The sequence below is a fragment of the Anarrhichthys ocellatus genome, unplaced genomic scaffold (genome assembly GCF_004355925.1).
Source record: "Anarrhichthys ocellatus isolate YVR2014 unplaced genomic scaffold, GSC_Weel_1.0 scaffold27, whole genome shotgun sequence".
Taxonomy (NCBI): domain Eukaryota; kingdom Metazoa; phylum Chordata; class Actinopteri; order Perciformes; family Anarhichadidae; genus Anarrhichthys; species Anarrhichthys ocellatus.
In genome coordinates this window covers 5,464,493-5,485,317 of record NW_022280057.1, presented here as the reverse complement: position 1 = coordinate 5,485,317, position 20,825 = coordinate 5,464,493, and the positions used below count along the sequence as shown (strand labels likewise).

Sequence of the window (20,825 nt, the reverse complement as noted above, 5' to 3'; positions counted from 1 at the left end):
TCTCAGCACCTTATTCCTTTGATAATGTATGGCACATAAATGTGCTTGTAATTTATTCCCCATTTAAAATGCCATGGTGTCTTTTTGAATGCAAACCTCATTGACTAAAATACCGTAATATTTTCTATTTATCATAACAATAAGAATAAGAATACACAATCACAGCTTGCGTCACATTTGTAAATTCAATTAATGATAGCATGTCGTGTACTGCCATCTCCTGGTAGAAAACTTGTATTACGTTGTTGCAAACAGAAATAATAAATAATGATTTATAACAAAAAAAAAGCAAAGCTGAAATATAGAAACATATTTTAAAATGTAAACCATTATGCTTAATCATAGCAGTTTTAGCATTAATTATATGCTTAATCAACTGTAATAAGGATCCCTGATATATTTCGGTGTTTGATTGCTCTCGACTGAAAGACATTATTTCGACTTCTTACCTTTACAACCAATCAAATCGCATTTAGTCGTCAATTTTGTCCAATCACAACACGCAGAATTCAAAGTGGGCGTGGACGCCCAGCGGAGCAGCTGACAGACTGTACATTGTGTATTTGTTTTAGTTTGACCACGGAGAGCCAGCGGACTCACCGGCGACAGGCTGATCTTTATAAAAACGAAAGGGAAGAATGATTTGGGACACAGAATAGCAAAAGAACTGAGTTATCACTCGCGTCCTTGTCACCTGGAGGATTTACTTTACCGCGGTAAAGGTGAGCGGACAGTAGTGACGTTAGCATTAGCAACAAAACCACTAACGGTTGTTATTTCAGTTATCTGCCACATCTTTCACTGTCAGCTATATGTCGGGTACATAAAACGTGTGGCGCTGTAAATACACTGCATTGCATTGGATGCGGTAAGCTAAATGTGGATTTCTGCATGCCCTCTCCACTGGTTGACTGGAGCCCCCTTCTTGATGGCTAAGGGGGGGTTCCCCTAAAATACAACAGGACGTTTCCAGTCAGGACACTTTAAGGATGTCACCTTCTCAATATAGCTGCTCAGGGTTCACTTGATAATGTCTAAAATAAACTGCAGACCACATGACAAAAAAAGTTCCACACAGCTTGACCACACTAAAGTCAACACAACAGAGATCTGCAGTCAGGATGTTAACCGTTGAGTTAATTAAAAGGAACTGGCCACAGGTCAATACTTGCATGTGCCATAGAGACAGATGGGTCGATAGTCCAGTCTGATGACTCATCTGCTGTCAGTTGTTGCACATATTGGAGAGCCACAGGTGTCTGTTGCGTTAAAGCTGAAGCTGTAAGATTATTGTCAGTAAATCATTGCAGCTTATATCAAATATTCTAAAGTCTAGTTTACATCTTCATTCTTTTTTTGCTGCAAAATTGCAGTAAAACATTGATCAAATTCACCAATTAGAGTATTTTTGTACCGTCCTCCTTCATACCTTCTTTCTGTCAGCCGTTTAGCCGTGAAGATGTGCTTCCTTTCACTCTTTGAACCCTAGAGTTTTATTGTTGACTGGTATGTTTTTTTCAGCCATGGAACCATCTCTGACCGGCAACCCAGCCACCCCGAAACCCAGCCCCTCATCTCCTTCCACCCTGAGGCCGGGCCCTTTCTCTGCCGCCTCGTCTTCGACAACAACCGCACCAACCTCAGACCGCCTTCAGCCTAAACTCACCCTGCCAACACCTCAGACCACACCCTCATCTTCTCCCTCCACTGCCTCCCCTCGAACCTCTCCATGTCTTTCCTCCCGTTCGTCCTCCCTGTCCACACCGCCTGCCTCCCCTCTACGCCAGCCCATCAGGAGCCCCTCGCAGGTGGGCAGATCTCAGCTTAACGCCGCCTCCACGGGGATTCCCTCGACTGCATTCACAGTTGCTGGAGCGGCCGCCGTGGCTCAGCAGCCTCCTCCCACACCTGAATCAGGTGAGACTCAAACTCTGAGCTTTGGCCTTTTACATGTATAATCACAAATCTTTACTCTACTGTCTCACTTTTCTGTTCTCCACCAATCAGTGCAGACAACACTCCCAGTTTGCTGTGTGCACTGTAGTGTCTCCATGACAATCATTGCCATTCACCACAACATGTAAAGCAGCCTGTTGCACTCTGCTGACTTGAGGAGGGAAACCTGTCTAGACATGTAAATATGGGGTATTATTGGAAAGTGTGAAATCCAACACCTCAGTCATTCAATTTGTACCAGTTTGAACTCGTACTCAGTCCTGTCCCCTGAAAAATACGTGCCCTGTACCATGTGTCCAGCTGTGTTTCATCAGAGAAGCTAGCAGCTGCTGGTATTTTAGAGCCAGCAGTATTGACGGGCATCTGATGGAAGTTACCGGATCCCATTGCATTCGCCCCCCCTCCATATTTTTCCTAATATCCATGATACAACAAATGTGACGCCTTACTTTACAGGAAGTAGACACATTTTTCCACGTGAGCTCCAGTTCAAGTGAGGCACTGGGATTTGAAATTAGCAGAACTCATCAGCAACAGGGTTCAGAGGGACGTTCCTGGAAGGATCCGACTCATGCTGACGCTTTGGGATCTCTCCTCCCATTGACTGGCACATAGAACTGGACTGTTTGTAAACTACAGTAATTTAAAACCAAAGAAGAGTAAAACAAAACAGATTATACCGTAGTCACCTGAAGAGGACTTAAATATAATGGTTAAGTTTAACTTGAAGCATTTCCACATTCATATCATGTGTGTCAGTTGTAGTCATGCACTTAAAATGGAAACAGCTTGGTCAGCAGTTTCAGTAACATGGATGCTCGGCTTTCACTGCAGACAGCTGGGTCAGGAAGACGTGTGTGTGTGTGTGTGTGTGTGTGTGTGTGTGTGTGTGTGTGTGTGTGTGTGTGTGTGTGTGTGTGTTGTTTCTTTTTTTATCTGCCTGTTATCCACTTTACTAACTCACTTTTGTTACACAATAAGGCATTTTAATTAATTAATGACACAGTTGCACTAAGAATCTGTTGTGTATTGTGTACCTTCTATGAAATCTACTGTGTTCTGTTTCCTTCAGAAGAGCCAGAGGAGGAGGTCAGTCTTGAGGATTTGGAGGAGAGAGCAAAGTCAGGCGATGCTCGAGCACAGAGCAAGGTCGGTGTCAATGAACATATTGCAAATACTATTGACTTAAATGACCATATGGTGGGCACAGACCAAATCCGCTAAGTAATGATGAATGTTATTTTAAGAGCGACATATTAATGGGAAGGACAGGTCATGAGTCAACAAAGTCACGGTGATGCTTGCCTCGCAAATGTGAAAGTCTTTGTGTGCTTGTGTGTCCAGATGGGACGTTACTTCCTGGCCCTGGCAGAGGAACAAGATGAAGAGCTGAACAACTGCACAGCGGTCACTTGGCTAGTCCAGGCTGCTAAACAAGGACGCAAGGACGCCGTCAAACAGCTGCAGCGGTGCTTAGCCTCCAGGAAAGGTACCAGAAATGTCCCACTCTTACCCTTGTTCTTTGACTTTCAGCAAAGTAGCATCATTGGTTTGATGCCATCAGTTGTCCATTTACACCTTTTGTGTTTGTCAGGCATCACTCTGGAGAACATGGAGGTGGTGAAGAAGTTGTGTACAGAGACGCGCTTTGAGAGAGGAGTCAGGAAAGCAGCTCTGCTGATGTACTGGAAGCTGAATCCGGAGAAGAAGAAGTCGGTGGCTGTTTCTGAGATGCTGGAGAACGTCGAACACGTCCACACAGAGCCAGGTACGGGAAGGGAAATAGTGTAATTAAACACACTGACAGTGTAAAGTTCTTTTGTTACCTAATATTAGTATACTCAACATGCTGCAGATTGTTCTAAAGAGGCAAAGAAATACAGACTAGTTGCATGTTTAGAATCATTTTTTTGTATTATCTTTCCTTGATTTTTAGGCAAACCAATGTCGCCAGGGCCACTAAACAGCTCTGCCAAGAAACAGAGGAGAGTCCTGGAGACTATGGTCTCCAGTGAAGGTATGTGTGGTTTGAAACAACTCAAAAAAACGAACTTTCAGATTAAAATTTGCTTGTAAGTTAACATCCGTGTGTCGTCTGTATGTCTTTGTAGCCAGATGCCAAGTGGGTCTTGACGACTTTGTTGAGATGACTAAGAAGTATGCTCAGGGTGTTGCCCCTTCACCAGTCATGGCTACAGCAGGAGACGACGACGACGACGACGATGATGATGATGATGTGGTGGTGAAGAATCCAGATAATTTGCCCTTACACCAAAAGGTAGGAAGCTCCCAGACTCTGGAAGGATGTGACTGCTCTCCATTAGACTCCATGCTGTCCTCTTTTTAAATCACACTCCACTCAAAAATGTGTTTGCTTGTTACGTTATGAACATAAAGGATAAAGAGAAGCATCAAATTCTCACATTGCAACTCGTGAATGTTCAGTATTTCGTTTGATATTGACAATCGGCAAACTGGTGGCTGATTTCATTTTTATTGCATCTCTCTAAATGAGTCTTTCCTAGGAGTAATAATCAGATTTTGGGACCTTGTTGACCCCACCTTTTTCTTGTGGTTCCTCCAGTTGCTGAAGTTCCCTCTGTTCGCTTTGCTGGAGATCAAGGAGCACCTCATCGACTGGGCGTCACGGGCCGGCATGCAGTGGCTCAGCGCCCTGATCCCCACGCACCACGTCAACGCACTCATCTTCTTCTTTATCATCTCCAACCTCACAATCGAGTTCTTCATCTTTCTCATCCCTCTGCTGGTTTTCTACCTTTCATTCTTCTCCATGATCATCTGCACACTGCGGGTGTTTCAGGTTGGTGATTGCTCCTTTTCGAGACACGTAGTATAGAGCTCAGTTGTATTGTTTTCTTATTGAACCTGTGTAACTGTAAATGGATTTTTTTTTGTATAGATTTACTTACCTTAGGAGCTAAAAGTAAACTGAAATTAATTAGCATATTTTTCGACAGAATTCAAAAGCTTGGGAAAACTTCCGGGCTCTGACTGACCTGCTGACGCACTTTGAACCCGGTCTTGATCTGGAGCAGGCTGAGACCAACTTTGGATGGACGCACTTAGAGCCTTATCTGTAAGAACATCTCTATTTATATGGCTCCATGTGGACAACATATTCAGTTCATATATATTCATTTTTATTGTTTAATCTGGTTTGTTTGCAAATGTTTGGTTTTGTTCAGGTTTTACTAGTTTGACTACAAAAAGTCTGTTTAGCATTTTCTTGTAGATGAAGTCACGCAGTTTCTGCTTAGGCTGATTTATTTTTTAAATTGTTTTCTAGGAAGCAAACTGTAAGTTTTTATGTCACTTCGTTAACCTGACCATTAATAAAACTAATGGTAAGAACACACAATGAAGTAGAAAAGATGTAAAGGTGAAGTAATATACTCAAATGTAACCGTGAAATGACTTAAATCAAGATGATGACAAATACAATTATTATGCAAATAACTAGAAATGCTTCTGCAGCTAAATGAATACATCCTGTCTCTTTGTGTTCCAGGTACTTCCTGCTCTCTGTGATCTTTGTGGTTTTCTCTTTCCCTGTTGCTGATAAATCCTGGATCCCCTGCTCAGAGTTGGCTGCTGTCACTCTCTTCTTCACCGTCACCGCCTTCCTCAGCCTTCATGCCTCTGCTCAACTCTTCGCTCGTAGGGCCCTCCTTACCGAGGTCCTCTCCGGAGTGTGCTCCCTCACCCACCTCCTGCCGGACTCCCTCCCCTGGTTCCTCAGGGTCTTTGGGATGACGTTCATCACCGTGCCTCTAGGGGACAACGTGGTGTTGAACCTGGGGGTGCCATGTCTGCTGTATGGACACCTTTTCTATCTGCTCTTCCGTATGGCCCAGCTCAAAGGCTTCAAGGGCACCTACCTGTGTCTGGTGCCCTACATGGTGTGCTTCACCTGGTGTGAGCTCAGCTTGGTGTTCCTTAATAACGCCACTGCAATAGGACTCATCCGCACCTCCGTCGGCTACTTCCTCTTCTTGTTCGCCCTTCCCGTCTTCTCACTAGGCCTGGCTGCAATGCTCATCATCCAGTTACTGCAGTGGTTCCTCGCTCTGGAGGTGACCAAGATGGTGGTCACCTTGATCATTTGCTTCGTGCCAGTAGTGCTGAGGCTTTGGACTCGCTTCAGCCTCAACCCCATCGGGGTTTTTCGCTCTTTGTCACGGAGCAGCGTTGTGAAGCTCATCCTGGTGTGGCTCAGCGCGGTGGTGCTCTTCTGCTGGATGTACGTCTACAGGTCCGAAGGCATGAAGGTTTATAACTCCACCCTGACGTGGCCCGAGTACAGCAGCCTCTGCGGCCCAATCGCCTGGAAAGAGGCCAACATGGCCCAGACACAGATTCTCTGCTCTCATCTAGAAGGACATCGCGTCACGTGGACTGGACGCTTCCGATACGTCCGTGTGACCGACATTGAGAATGGGCCACAGTCGGTTATCAACCTGCTGCCTGTGTTTGTGGGGGACTGGATGCGGTGCCTGTACGGTGAGCCATATCCTTTGTGTGAGGAGGTGAAAAACGTCACAGCCGAGCCCCAGCCTCTGCCTGCCCCGGCTCCTCCTCCAGGAGATCCCCTCTGTAAACTCAAAAAGCTCGCCAAGCACGAATGTCACATCAAGCGCTTCGATCGATACAAATTTGAAGTGAAAATGGGCATGCCGCTGGAGAGGAAGACCAGGAACGGCACGATCGTAGAGGACGAAGATGCGACTAAGGACATAGTACTGCGGGCCAGCAATGAGTTCAAGTCCATGCTTTTATACTTGAACACAGGAAGCCTGGTGGAGTTCAGCACCATACTGGAGGGCCGCTTAGGCTCCAAATGGCCCGTGTTTGAACTGAAAGCCATTCACTGCATGTCGTGCGGTGATGCGCGCTTGCCCAGCAGCAGGCAGTACAAGATTGAACACGACTGGAGGCGCACGGCTCAGAATGCCCTGCAGTTTGGTTTTGACTTCTTCTTCAACCCCTTGCTGACCGCTCAGCTACAGCAACACTCGGAGACTGTGACTCAGGAGGAGGGGTAGAGACCTGGCCAACACACCTCTGGGAGAAAAATAAGTTGTATGATACTGATATTACTAGTTGAAGAACATTAATGATTGTAAATCACTCTTCTCAACACTGTAAGAGGGTGAACACATATTCAGAATTTGTGGCATCTGTCCGGTTGTAGATCTGGTCGTTTGTAATCGAATAGCTTTTGAGCCAAAATATGTCAGAACTCAAAATATAAGCACAGCAAGTACTAGTACACCACAGACAAACTGCACCAGAGTCCGCTTGGAAGTGGACCGCGACCCACTTCTTCAGGCGGTCTCGGTTTGGTTGTTTGGTCCGCACCAGGGTTTTCACACCAGCCCAAACGACCCGTACTAACCGAGCAAACAGACCTGAGTTTGTGCTAACCGAACCAAACGGGTTACGTGTGAAAGCACCCTGACAAAGGGGAGAAACACATTCTAAAAGTGTTTTTTAGAATAAGTAATTTACTGCCGAACACTAATAAAACACAATTAAAACCAAAGTCTATTAATGAAGTAACTTTGATTTTGTTTTACAAACACTGGGTGTGCTGAACCAATTTCTATGTACGTATCAAATATTTGTACCCAAAATCACCAGTATTTACATTTTACAGTGTCCTTGCTGAACTGTCGTTGTTGTGTCTGTGGACGACAGGTTGTAGAAGAATAGGTTTCTTCTTTACAACCGGTTGTCATGCTGATGATAACTTGAAAGGGTTTCCTTTGCTGTCGAGCTTTAATCATTTAACATTAGACGGTGTGCTGTATGTGCAGTGTGTAATTGTAGTGGGAGATTATTTTGAAGTGCCTTATAAAACACTCTGTTGAAAAATAATTTTGAAGAAAATACACTAAATCATGACTTTAATCCTTAACCCTTAAAAAGCGTAGACGTTTATCTCTGCCCTCCTTCCTTGTTCTCTGCTGTGCAGAGATTAATAATATTGAACATTTGCAGTCCCTGAGTGATGTGTTCTGAAGTTAACTACTGTTTTCTTTACTGTGACCCATAAACATAATGAAAACATTTGCTTGTTGCTGTTTTTGTTCAACATTAACTGCTTTATATATGTTTTTACATACAACCAAAACCAAAAACAGAGTTGAAAGAGAGTTAAAACTGGACTTACATTCATAAAATGGCCAGAAACACAACTCCAAAAGAACAATACTTTGAACTCTGCGATGGAAGTTCGTCATCACCAACGTCCAAGGTGATGATATGTTAGTGCTGTGTTCAACTTGTTTCTGCTGCCCCCACATGGCCACAAAATCAAGTGCAGGTTTAATGTGATAAGTTCCACTTGTGCTTTTCCTGCTATGACAAGACAAAATGTCTGCTCGGGGGGAAAAGAAGTCTGTGAATGGGATTCATTTGGGAGCAACAAGGGTTATATTATTATTATTATATCATCATATTTATGAATAAAGATGTATTCAGAAAGCAGTATGGCATATAAAGTGCAATACAGACTGACTTTGACCATGGAAAGAACTGATGCTCAAAGACATTGGGGAAATCCAACATATTAAAGTCTATCTAGTTCACTGTCGGTAGAGCAGGAGAGAAATGTCTTGTATGTCGAAACTCAAATCTGCAATGTGTGCAATAAGTATGTGATGACACCAGGTGGTGCCTCAGACCACATGACTGTAATTATGACCGTAACAGGCCCATTTCAATTGAAGCGTGCACATTTCCGTAATGACACTGGCAATTACTCAGTCTTGTATAATTACATAGCAATAAAAATCACAGATGTGCGCTCATTGGATGCAATTTCTTTGAAATCTTTATTCAGAAAAAAAACATATTAACATTATTTATAACTGTCCATTTGACAATTTTGTCATCAACAAACAATAACACAAAAATGTGTGAATCAACATTAGTTTGGTCAGGACGTGGTGGAGTCAAATTGACAACAAAAAAAGGAAAAATAATAGAATAAAGTGTTCCCTAAAAATAAAATCAGCAAAGTAATCAGTGAGGAAGGCCGAGTAGATTTAAGTACCATCGCTCTGCTGTGTATTTGGAGGCAATCATCGATACAGGTGATCGAAAACGCAGTCCGTTTAAGGATGTAAAAAAAAAAAAACTCATACATGTCAAAAACAGAGTTGATATATACAGACACCATATAGGCCCTTTGTTTTTTGTCATTTTTTTCTTTTAGAGAACAACATTAATGGAAACATTCCCTATTCTTCTTGGTTCTCAGTTTCAGTTGAGTAGAAACTGATTCTTGGACAGCTTCATTCAAAATGTACATGTAAGTGTATGAACCGAACACTGGTAAACATGCTTCAATGTCCCAAGACACAAATAAAGGTAGGAGAGCTCAGTCATCTATGGTTACTCATCCTGCATGGGGCCCCGGGGCCCCTGAAGCCTTTGTACAGCTTGGTCTAAATGGTTAAGAAGGCAGCCAAGTCAGTCAGTCAATTTATAAACACCTAGGCTAAATTGGTTTTACATGCAGCATCTTTTTTGCTTGATTGTTGAAATTATTTAGTTCATTTTTTAATTGCTTTTTTTTTTTTTTTGCTTGATTTGAGTTGTACTGAACGGCAAAGTAGCACACGACGTAGCCCCAGAGCAGAAGCAGAATCCACAATCAGAGAAGTTGAAAGGCCAAAGATGACAGTAATGACTGAAACACACAGTGTGGAGCAGAAATGAGTGTGTGTGTCCTCATATTAGGCCATGGTGTAACTTTTGCTTCTGTCTGCAGGACCGCAAATGTTTGACCTCACTGAACACGGTCCAGTTGAGCTCAGAGGCGTCTGGGTGCACTTGGGTTAAGGGGAGGGTCCTGAATTCATCCTTGCACATCACCTGTACCATCTGAAATTGTCATCGTCATCATAATTACCATCAGAAACATCATTTGACAAGAAGTTACAAAAACAGAAGAGGGGTGGCTGATTTGGATCAAACAAACAGCCAGTTACATAAATGCCCCAATTTTCATCAGTGCCACTGGTTGACAACCATGAAGGGTTTTCTTTACACAAAACAGTGGGCAAGGCATAAGAATAGAAGAAATACAGAAAGGAGAGGAGGAGGAGGTGGAGAAAGCAAAAGAGCTTGAAGAACAAACAAAAAAGACAAATATGTAAACGTCTCTCCAATCTGAGGGGGTTTATTCCCCTCAGAAGCTGAGCTGTAGCAATGAACACACCATCAAGCACAATCCAGAGGTTAACAATAAAGAAATCCACAGTGCGGACAATTTTGCAATCCATAATCCATAATCCATAATCCGTAATCCAGCATGTTCCCTTTCTAGCCCTTTCTAGGTCCTTTCAGTTCTGGGAGGCTGGGGAGGAGGGGAGGGAGTGTGTTGAAGAGTAGACCTAGATGTGTGTGTGTTTTCTGATGGTGTGTGTGCGTGTTAGGCATATTCCTGTGCGTGAATGTCCGTAACTGTGTACATTCTGGCATAGCTGTGTGTTCAGGTGTAAACTGGTTTGCATCCACCGCTGTAATCCCTTCATTAATGCAGCTCAGAGTTGAGTTTGTCCTGGAAGATGTACAGGTTGTTGGTGGCGGCGATGGCGATGATGTTCTCAGTCGGGTGCCAGGCTGTGTGGAGGATCTTCTTGGTGAAGTCCAGGCTGTCCACGCTGATGTCGTCCTTCCGGCGCTTTCCCCCGGCGGCACAGACCCTCCGCGGCTTCAGGACAGCTCGGGGTTTGCTGCTCTCCCGCGACGCCTCCAGGGTCACGTCGCGTTTTGTGTTGCGGTCGAACATGCGGAAGAAGTTGTTGTAGGCTCCAGTCATGATCACGCTGAGAAGAAGAGGAGGAGAGAAAGGATCAGTTACTACGGTCTGGACTTTAACATCCTAAACTAACCTTATCCCCTCCACTACATGCATAAAAGTAAAGGGTCACTTCCTCCAAATTACAAAAAGACCACTTAGTCATTGTGGTATCAGGAAAAGGAGATTATAACAGTTATATTTGGATAGGTTTTAAGATACCTTAAGTTTAATTTAGGTCATCAATGGTGGAGGAAGCATTCAGATCCTTTACTTGATTAAAAGTATCAATACTGGACTATAACAATATCCAGTATTGCATTCAACATTTAAAGTAAAATTACAAAAGTATTATCAGGAAACAGAACAAAAAGCATATAAAATAAAAGTAGTACTTATGCAGAATGTCCCCCAACTGCTTTGTGTACTGTGAAGTAATTGAATCGGTAATAATGCATCATATTTTATAAGGTAAAGTTAAAATAACTAGTATGGCTGTTAAATAAATGCACTGCATTACAACTGGTGAATTGTGGTAGAGTAGCAGTATAACGTAGCATACAAATAAAGAAATAGTACCTCAAAATTGTATAGTATTTGAGTAAATGTAGTTAGTATGTAATTTCAAAAAATCAAAAGTAAGTCTTTTCAAAAACAATATCCTGGTTATGCTGGATAACCCAGATAGAAAATACTATCAACAGTTACTGGAACTACTTTTTAGAATAAATAGTTCCTATGCAAGCAGTTCCAGTAAAGAATGTGTATTATCCAAAGCAACCTGGTATCTCATATTGCTGCTGCATTTTCTAATTTAATATTATTCATAGAGGGATATCTCAACACACCAGCAGATCAAACAGTAACTGCACCTTTATGGGTAAAAAGAAAGAAATGCCTTTTTTTTATCATTTGAATCTACTTAGAAACCATTCCAAAAACATATAAGAGCACAAGTTCTCCTCTTGGTACATTTAGTTGTCATAAGTATAAAAACACAAAAGCACATCCGGACACTTCAGGTACCTGTCCGAGCCGTTCCAGGCACACTCAAACTTGTCAAAGATGCAGTCGTTTTCATAAAGGGAACACAACTTGCTGCGGAGGTAATCGTGAACCTGGAGGAAAACACACACACACATAGAAACGATCAAAAGGAGTCCAGTTAACAGCTGCTTCACTACCAGGTATTGGCTCTCTATGAAACTATAAATAGAGTGAGCAGAAGCTGCACACACACACATACACACACGAGAAACTCAGCACAGACAAAACACATTAAATGTGGGCAAGTTGTAACACAAACCTCCCCGAAGGCAACTCTAATGAGACACAACAGCAGCCCTGAGCAATATAAGGGCCAGGAGTACATTTTAATCTAAACTCCTTTTCCATATCAGTAAACCCATTAACATCCAAACCCACCAAGGGCATGACAATAGAGACACACATGTGAACACATAAACACACACACACAGACACACAGACACTGACTAATAACGCTTTTCCCTTGTGCTTTCATTGCACCCGCCTGAGTCAGCACTGTGATGCAAGGGGTTGAAATCGACACCTTCCTCCAGTCGCCGTGCTCTGCAATAAGCCCCCTATTTTCACATTCTGCATAAAGTCAGCGGTCAATGGTCGCCCCGCGATCAATAATGCTGAGGTCAGCTCATGGTTGTACATCAAACCAGGTGACATTTTTGTTTTCTCCCGTGGGTCTTTCTGCTGAGGGTGAAATGATACAGTGTCAGAAGTTAAATATATATGTTTTTTTCCAATCTGCACAAACTCTGATTTAGAGCACAGTGCTTCATCTCTCATGGATTTCTGCATATTTTTCAAGATCCAGGAGGAATGAGACTGTAAATTTACCAAAATAAGAGCAGCTTAGCCTGATATCTCTTTTCTCCTCTCAGTTTACTCCTTTCACCCTCTGCCATCCCTCTTTCTCATCCTCCCCTCATTCCTCTCTCCTCCTCTCATCACACTCCCTCCCAAACCCTTACCCCTCTTCTCCCTCCCTCCCCGCTCTTCCTCCCTCTCCGTGCTGCATTGCAGATCTAGGTGTCGGGCCCTGTGTGAGGTATCCCTTCTTCCCATTTCACTTTATGAGTGGAGGCTCGGACTATAAATAGCTCCAGTGCGTCTTGGCCTCCCACTCCTGGCTGCCTCATAGGCCCTCATACGTCAGGCAGACACACACACACACACACACACACACACACACACACACACATGTTAACCCACAGGCCCGTGGCAGGAATACTAAACACACGCTGAAAAAAGGAGTTGTACTTCTACTGTACATGAATACATAAAGAGAAGCTGGTGTGGCCTTCACACAAAATCGACTTAACACAAGTGACATGTGAGATAAATTGAGTGTGGATATGACAAGGATAGCGTGCAAAAAAAAAAGCTATTTTTATCAGCTTAGTACTTCGTTTTGTCTGGATACTATTCAACAGCATGTCAAGCCCACTTCATCTCTATCCCACATACACGGCATACTGATAATTTACTGTTCTCACGTGTTAATCTATCAAACATAAGTTAAAAACTTAGGCCAAAGTGAAGGTTTCTGGTGATTCTACACTGAAGAGAAGAATAAGTGCATTATCTGGCTCGTAATCAATCCAATTATCCTTAAAAGGTTTTGGAAAAATCTAATAATCAGGAAGCACTGTGAGTCTTCCCATGATTTATTTCTGTCTCCAGTTATTCATATTTCCAGAATGATAATGTCCTCTTTCAGTTAAGGGACAGTGAGTCACCTTCTATGTCGTGTTTCAGTCACAAACACGACACAGAAGTGAACATTTAATACAAACGACTCAACATACAAATGAAGGAAAAAGAATAGAGCACAGTGTTTTCATAAGGTGTCGTGAACACTACTGGAGAGAACATTCTCCTTCCTGCTCAGTGGGATAAACCTTAATGGGACAAATTTCTAAACTATATGCAAGAAAATGTTTGTATTCCAAACAAAGGGACCTAAGTTAAGTTTATGTGGGATTTCTCTAATGTACCTGACTGAATCAAATATAGACAAAAATAATATTGTCAATGTCAAAGGGCTGGTCCAAAAGGGAAGAGTCCAAATGTGCCATCATTTAGGTAGGATTCATTAATTAGAACAACATCATATAAAATGTTATTAAAACATTCTGTTCCACATTAAGACAAATGTATTTTAACCAATCTGTATATCTAAATAGATTATGTTTGTGTTGGCCTTTGGATTAAATAAACAACACAACAGATGTGGACAAATGAATTGTAATCCAGGTATAATATATAAATAATATTAAATTAGAAATGTGTGTTTTTGTATAACTGATCTGTTTGTTTTCACGTGGGTGTCTTTTTATGTAATAGTAATTTGGAATGTTGGTTTATGTATTAAAATGCTAAATAATGCACATAAGCAGGACTATATGGCAGTAATAATCTATAATCTAGGCTACAAAGGTTATTGGCTATGACTGAATGTTATCAGCTGATGAAGCAAGAATATAAGATTGCAGTGACTCAACAGCTGAGTGGATTCAAAAAGAAAATGTGTGTATGCTTCCTCGACTACTGATCAGTTCAACTTGCCCGGAGTCAATTTGCCAGAAGGAATCTCATCATAGCAGCTGAGCCTGAGAGTAAATATTCATCCTCATGTTTTTGTATTTTCACATGTGGTCCCCGGTCACACACCTGGTATGTCTCCAGGGGCTTGCTCTCCATGTTGAGGTCCCAGACTTTGGCAGTCAGGTAGTCTCTGGTGAGCAGGTAGCGACCGCTGTGGCTGAACTTGACGTCCGACACAGAGGAGATGATCTCAGAGAAGAAGGAGCGGGCGCTGGGGTCCTCGGGCTCCTCGAACACTGGAGAGAGGGCAGGAGAGAATAAGGGGGAGAGAGGAAGAGGAGGGGGAGTGCTGTCAACAAGCCAGGCTGAAACAAAGTGTGTCACATGATGATCGTATTGTGTGTCTTTATCTCATGTACACAGATAAAGACACCTCACAGATGAGTCCAGATAGGCCATACAGGCGACTACTGTCTGTTTGTGGTGCTTTTGTCTGAGTGCTTCTGTGTATAAACATCAGCACATATCACAAGAGATCAATGAGAGAACAGAACAGCTGATTTTTGGGTACACCAACCGTATTCTATATTAATAGTACTGCATTGGAAAGAAATATTAAATGGGGAAATAGCGTTTGATTTTAGAGAATTTACTTTCCAATAACCTCAGTTTCAGTTTAATATTCCGAATTGAATACACAGTGTTTAGTGTCAAATCACTACCACAGAAGTCCCCGCTCTTAACTATACAACCATACACTAAATAAAGCAAACTAATCATGATAATCCACTATGATTAGGGATCCCCAAGTGATTACAATTCGTCCTGCAGCGGCCATGAATGAGTGTAGCAAATGTCATGTTTATTCATCCAACAGTCAAAAATTTCAAAAATGTGAACCTCATGGTGGCACAAGAGGAAAAATCAGGGGATAATCAAAGTATTTAGGATTCATCATCTGGAAACCACAAATGTCTGGAACCAAATTACATGGACATCCATTCAATATTTAAGTCTTTGCAAAAGCGGTGGACGAATCGACTGACCAACATTGCTATCCTGGAGCCGCTAACATATCTAAAGCCATAGACAAAACCTGTTCATAGGCTAAAACATGCAAAACTATCAGTACCAGTTATTTTTACCTGATAAGGATGCTTCAGGAGATATAGTAAACATAATGTGTAGGTCTCTCAGCAGCTTAACTCACATTTGGATTGTTTGTCGCACAGCGCTGCTTCTCTCATGTCACAGAGGCGCAGGGTGCCTTTGCTGCTGCTGTAGACAAACAGGTTACAGTGGTGGGGGTGAAACTCAGCCGCTGTGATCACTTCTGTCAGATCCTCCATGTTGGTCGGTTTGATGTCCACGATGTCTGAGAGAAAGTGTCGCTAAGGGAAACAACAAAGACAGTGTACTTCCCAAGGCTATGCAGCTTGTTTTACCCTGAACTCTTTTTACCTGCTAAAGTCAACCATGCTGTATGCACATATATTCATTCATTCATTCATCATCAATTCTATTCAATAACTGTTAGATTATGTTTGAATTAATGTGGAAACCCACACACGTCCATAATCTACACACTAAATAAGAACACAAGTGTATGTAAATGTATAAAAAAACCATCACAATGTAAATAATTTACAGAGGAAATAAAGCAAACCAATTTAAATGCATCTCGGGGGCTTGTTGGGAGAAAAGTAATTCCATATTCAGATAAATTGTAATATCATAAATCCTGCCTGGGTCATGGGTGTGACTGTACTGTGTCCTATTGAGCTGGATTAGAACTCTGAAATATTTATGCACCCATTGAATTATTCATTAAGCTACATTTTCACTCCTCAAGAATAATATTCCCCTCCCCCAACACTGTGTGTCTTTGTGCTTTTCTTTTACAACAGTGGGATTTGCGATGTGGGAGTTTGTTGTGTGAGTGTGTACGTGTGTGTGTGTGTGTGTGTGTGTGTGTGTGTGTGTGGGAAGGGATTGATTATTGAGCATGTGTAGGCGTCTATGTGTTAGTGTATGCATTCATTATCTGTGCCCTTGTGCTTTAATACATCTATTCCTGCTTTTATAAGAGTTTGTGCATGTGTGATGATGTATGTTTGCCTTCTCTTCTCCTCACAAAGAAGGAACTCTACAACCTACAAAAAGATACTGAAGCTGCGGTCGGTGATGTCCAGATGCCAGAGGTTGATCCTCAGATCATCAGCTGACATGTAGGTCTCATAGTCGGAGTTGACGGAGATGGAGTTGACGTGGTAGGTGTGGGCGTTGGCAAACACTCGCCGCGGGCTCACCTCCACCATCAGGTCCATTGGCATCAACACCGGCACCTTAGAAGGCAGAGAGAGAGAGAGCCGTTTCACATCCCATGTCACTGATTAGGAGGACAGATGGTAAAGATACAGACAGATTAGATTCAATTTAAATAATTCTATCGTGGATTAATATTTAATGAATTACTTCCTTTGACATCAATAATACATTATTGCTGGAACCTTAACGTGCTTGCTCGATAGCAATATCAAGAGCCATCGTAGGTCATGAGCTCATTTGGCTGCATTGTCATATCTTTGCATTTGCATTAAAAACACAATTTCTTTGTCAAAACATGATTTACATATTTATACACGGCTTAAATGTGTGTCCTTATTTGCATACAGCGCAGTGAGAGCACCGTCACCATACAAAAACATGTACTCATACTATACATGCGTACCCACACACACGGGCACACTCAGCACACACATTACCAGCAATTCACAACAGTAGTAGTAGTACAGATGTCGCGCTTCTCTCCTGTACAGCTGGAAAACGAGTGTTTCTCCGCCCTCACTACTTCATACACTCATGTACCACTGTGCCAGTGACCCATTTTTGCACATGCAAACACATCTGTACCCACTGACCCAGTTATGTTGCACAACCAATCAGCATGTATGAATGTTTTAGTGTCTAAAAGAGACAGACAGACAGATCTTAGATAGATAGATGTTACCTGCAGGGAGGTGACGGTGGAGATGTCCTTAATGCGACCCTCCTCATCCTTCAGGTTGTACCCCTCCGGCCGTTTGTCTCTTTCACTCACCTTCCACAACTTAATGGTCTTATCTGGGAATCAAAAAGGGCTGTTCAGCAATCAGATAAGAACAGATTCAATCTGAAAGAGTAACACATGAATTAAAGGTGTTTGTTGATATGCTTTAAGGTTAGGAAGCTATCTAGAGAGCTTAGATTAGATGTGATTAAACAACTCAGAGCAGGCTAAGTATGGAATCTCAAATTGATACATTCTCAAAAAAAGAGCTGTTTTAAGATTTAAGCCTAAAGACCCACATCATTTCAGGCACTTGAACCCAAAATAAATGACTTGATAGATAAGATAATCCAGCGCACTCCAAACTGTCAGCTCTGAAAGATGGCTTGGACTCTGAAACTCCAAATGAGCAAACAGCGAGGTTTTGTTTTATCAACACTGACAGACACAGAAGGTCTCTGTATTATATTGAAAAAAATGACAGCAAGCTTTCCAGCAGCTTTACCCAACTGCTGAGGCAGGTCTTACATTTTTCATACCCTCAATCATAAATAATATAGTACTTAAATAAATCAATAACAGGGCGGTCAGGGAAAATCTATAGATCTTCCAATACAGCCATGAACTCAGAATGTAAGCTGATGATAGGAACTCTTATCCAAGGCAGACAAACTCCTAATGCACTACAGAAATATGATGCAACACAAGCGGCAACTCTTCTCCCTTTACGTGAAGGAAAGGTTTTCCCACAAACTACCAACCAAGCACATGACTGCTTCTGAGTCTTCCTGGTCCCTATAAGATGCCTGTGTGTGCGAGGTCTCTCACCATTGGTGGAGAGGAGGAAGTGAGCAGCGTTCTGCTGAGGCAGCCATCGGATCTTATTGATCTTCTCCTCGATCTCCAGACTCTTAAGGTAGTCGAACTCGGGCTCATGGCTCTGGAAGGTGCTGTAGACGTTGTACTCTCCCTGGGAGAAAGGCTCAATCTTGCTCTGTGGAAAGAAAAGGAGGTCCGTGGAAATGTGGGGGGAAAGATCTGCATCTCCTCACATATGAAATCACGGTGGTGCAATGTAACACGTCGGGCCAAAGCCAGCTAGCAATCACCTTGATGACGTAAAGAAACAGCATGGCACGAAGCCTGCTCAGCTATAACGATACACTCTGTGACACATCAGCAGTATCAACTATTTATCATTCAATCTAGACTGTAGCTGGAGGGGAACAGTGTGTGTTCATCACTGTTCTCACAGCTGGAATGGAAAATGGTATATTTGTGTGTATGAGTGTGTGTGTCTACCTCAGGTTCCCTCTGAAAGATGACCACTCGGCCTCCCTTGTCCCCTGTGGCCAGGAGCTCTCCGGTGTGGTTGAACTCAACGGTGGAGATGATATCAGCTGAGGCAGAGACAGGCATAGGAGGCACGGATGGAGGAAGAGAAAGAAAGATGTAGCATGAGAGGAAAGAACGGCAGGGAAAGAGGGAGAAGGAGTAGCCATTAACTAATTGACCACACATCATCATTCGTCTATATAATCTGTTTATCTGGCAACAATCAATGCATTAATATGTAAGTGGATTAAAATATGCAAATCAATGTTTAGATTAAAACAATATGTGATCACGAACAACACAAATATTCTGCAACTGTGTGTAAACTTTCAGAGAATTCAGATTATACAGTATATATTTGCCCATCAAAACATGCAGAAAACCAAAGACACACACACACACACACACACACACACACACACACACACACACACATTGCTGTTTCACATTATGCACAGGTGTTATGTGTTCCAGGGTGACACATTCACAATGACTCACACAATGACACCAGTAAACACGATTACAGTGTCACTTGAGTTCATCTTGTGTGTTTGTGTGTGTATAAGAGTAAGTATGTACTCTATCATGAGAAATCAGTGACACACTGATATGAGGAGTGACCACGTTAAGCACTTAGCATTTACTGGCTTGATGCTTTCAGTGGACCTTCCTGCATCACACGACACACAGTCTAATGAAGAGCACGCCAGTGTGATATCTGAAGCTTGAATTTGGTTTAACGTTGCATGTAATCTCCTCCCTGCCCTTCTGCCTTCTAATCCTCCTTTCACTTTCCCTTTGTACAGCAGATTACAGAAGTATTATTAATACATATCTATTTGCAGACAGAGCTGATCCGGAGGGAGAAAACATAATGGTGGATAAACCTCTTTCAAAGTAATTATAAGCTGAGGTTCAATGAAATGAAATGAGTTTGGTAGTCTGAAGGCCATGCTCATTACTTGATCAAATAAAAATCATCATATATATCATATAAATAATGAATGTAGGCCTTCCTACATTCATGCTTCTCATTCACTGTAAAACTAATGAATTTATTTGAACAAAACATGTAAATGTGTCCAGTCTGTTTACAAGCAGAAGTGAACTGAATGTTCAGCTGAGTTGTGAAGTTTCAAATCTGTGGATGGACTTCACACTTATAATAATATAATTAATATAAAGGCTGTGTGTCTCTGGTGATGCTGCTCACCAAGTCGATGACTTCAGTGCTGAGTGACTGGATAACTTTTAAAATGGCCATAATCAACCACAGTCACAATAAAATGCATCCCAATATTGTTGTCCTCATGTGACCCCCACCAACATACATGATACAATAGTGGTGCAGATTTTAACTACTACTGAAACTATGTTAAAGGAATAGTTCTTGGCCTCCTGGAGTCTTGTCATCACCCGGAGGGTGTTTCATTTAACACCTGATGTGTCTTGCGGTTGCTACAATGAAAGTACAATTGCTTCCATGTAACTTGTGCAATTGACTGTGTTGCTAACCTAGCATAAAGAAGATTAAAGTATTAAGGCATGTACCTGTCTGATGGAACATAAAAACCAGACAATGTCATTTTTTGACTGAATACTGCTCGTTGGTGACCATAAAATCTAAAAAGCTATGCCACTTAAAAACAAAACCTACAGTTGTTTTCAAAATATTCTCAAGGGCTGCACAACCTAAAGGCTTATAAACAAGGTGCATTATGGGTTATTGGTATTGTGGCCTCCAAAGCAATGGCACACAAGTTTCTTTTAATACAGCAAAAGCTTAAATCTGCTGCTGCACCACAAAATACCATCATGAGAAATGTCAGATTAGATTTTAAAATAACTTAATGTTAGATGTTGTATCCCACTAAGCCTTCAACAAAGGAGTCCACTGAGCTCTGTTTTGATGAAAAGAACATGGTCCTTGACTGTAATAAAAAATAGAGTGTGGAGAGTTTATTTATTGAGAGTCGAAATGATTCCAGGCTGCAGCCTCGTCAAATTTGTGGTGGCCTTGAGGGAGAGAGACAGAGAGAGAAAGAGACAGAGAGAGAGAGAGAGAGAGAC

The 20,825-nt window shown here is 42.1% G+C and overlaps 2 protein-coding genes across 7 annotated transcripts in view; one reads left to right on the top strand and one right to left on the bottom strand.

The window, feature by feature from the left end:
• The first annotated feature begins 555 nt into the window (after nucleotides 1-555).
• Nucleotides 556-8,046, top strand: wfs1b (Wolfram syndrome 1b (wolframin)). The gene is made up of 10 exons (XM_031862615.1): nucleotides 556-722; nucleotides 1,522-1,917; nucleotides 3,029-3,105; nucleotides 3,301-3,445; nucleotides 3,551-3,724; nucleotides 3,893-3,973; nucleotides 4,068-4,234; nucleotides 4,541-4,777; nucleotides 4,935-5,053; nucleotides 5,486-8,046. Exons 2-10 carry the CDS (start codon nucleotides 1,524-1,526, stop codon nucleotides 7,017-7,019), a joined length of 2,928 nt encoding a protein of 975 aa, XP_031718475.1. The 5' UTR covers nucleotides 556-722; nucleotides 1,522-1,523; the 3' UTR covers nucleotides 7,020-8,046.
• A 740-nt stretch (nucleotides 8,047-8,786) lies between these two features.
• LOC116391750 (serine/threonine-protein phosphatase 2A 55 kDa regulatory subunit B gamma isoform) overlaps nucleotides 8,787-20,825 on the bottom strand; it is a 20,235-nt gene continuing 8,196 nt past the window's right edge. For all 6 annotated transcript variants that reach the window (XM_031862620.1, XM_031862621.1, XM_031862616.1 and 3 more), the window contains 8 exons: nucleotides 18,723-18,820; nucleotides 18,249-18,414; nucleotides 17,382-17,494; nucleotides 16,539-16,716; nucleotides 15,582-15,746; nucleotides 14,498-14,667; nucleotides 11,813-11,904; nucleotides 8,787-10,814 (listed from right to left, as the gene is read on the bottom strand). In XM_031862620.1, coding sequence (XP_031718480.1) covers nucleotides 10,520-10,814; nucleotides 11,813-11,904; nucleotides 14,498-14,667; nucleotides 15,582-15,746; nucleotides 16,539-16,716; nucleotides 17,382-17,494; nucleotides 18,249-18,414; nucleotides 18,723-18,820 — 1,277 coding nt within the window. In that variant the 3' untranslated portion in view covers nucleotides 8,787-10,519. The remainder of the gene's footprint in view (nucleotides 10,815-11,812; nucleotides 11,905-14,497; nucleotides 14,668-15,581; nucleotides 15,747-16,538; nucleotides 16,717-17,381; nucleotides 17,495-18,248; nucleotides 18,415-18,722; nucleotides 18,821-20,825) is intronic.

Excerpts from the sequence above, each read along its gene's own strand:
- wfs1b (XM_031862615.1), top strand. The coding sequence starts at position 1,524 with ATGGAACCATCTCTGACCGGCAACCCAGCCACCCCGAAACCCAGCCCC. Across the intron at positions 3,446-3,550 it reads GTGCTTAGCCTCCAGGAAAG|GCATCACTCTGGAGAACATG; the intron begins GTACCAGAAATG and ends TGTGTTTGTCAG. Across the intron at positions 3,725-3,892 it reads ACACGTCCACACAGAGCCAG|GCAAACCAATGTCGCCAGGG; the intron begins GTACGGGAAGGG and ends CTTGATTTTTAG.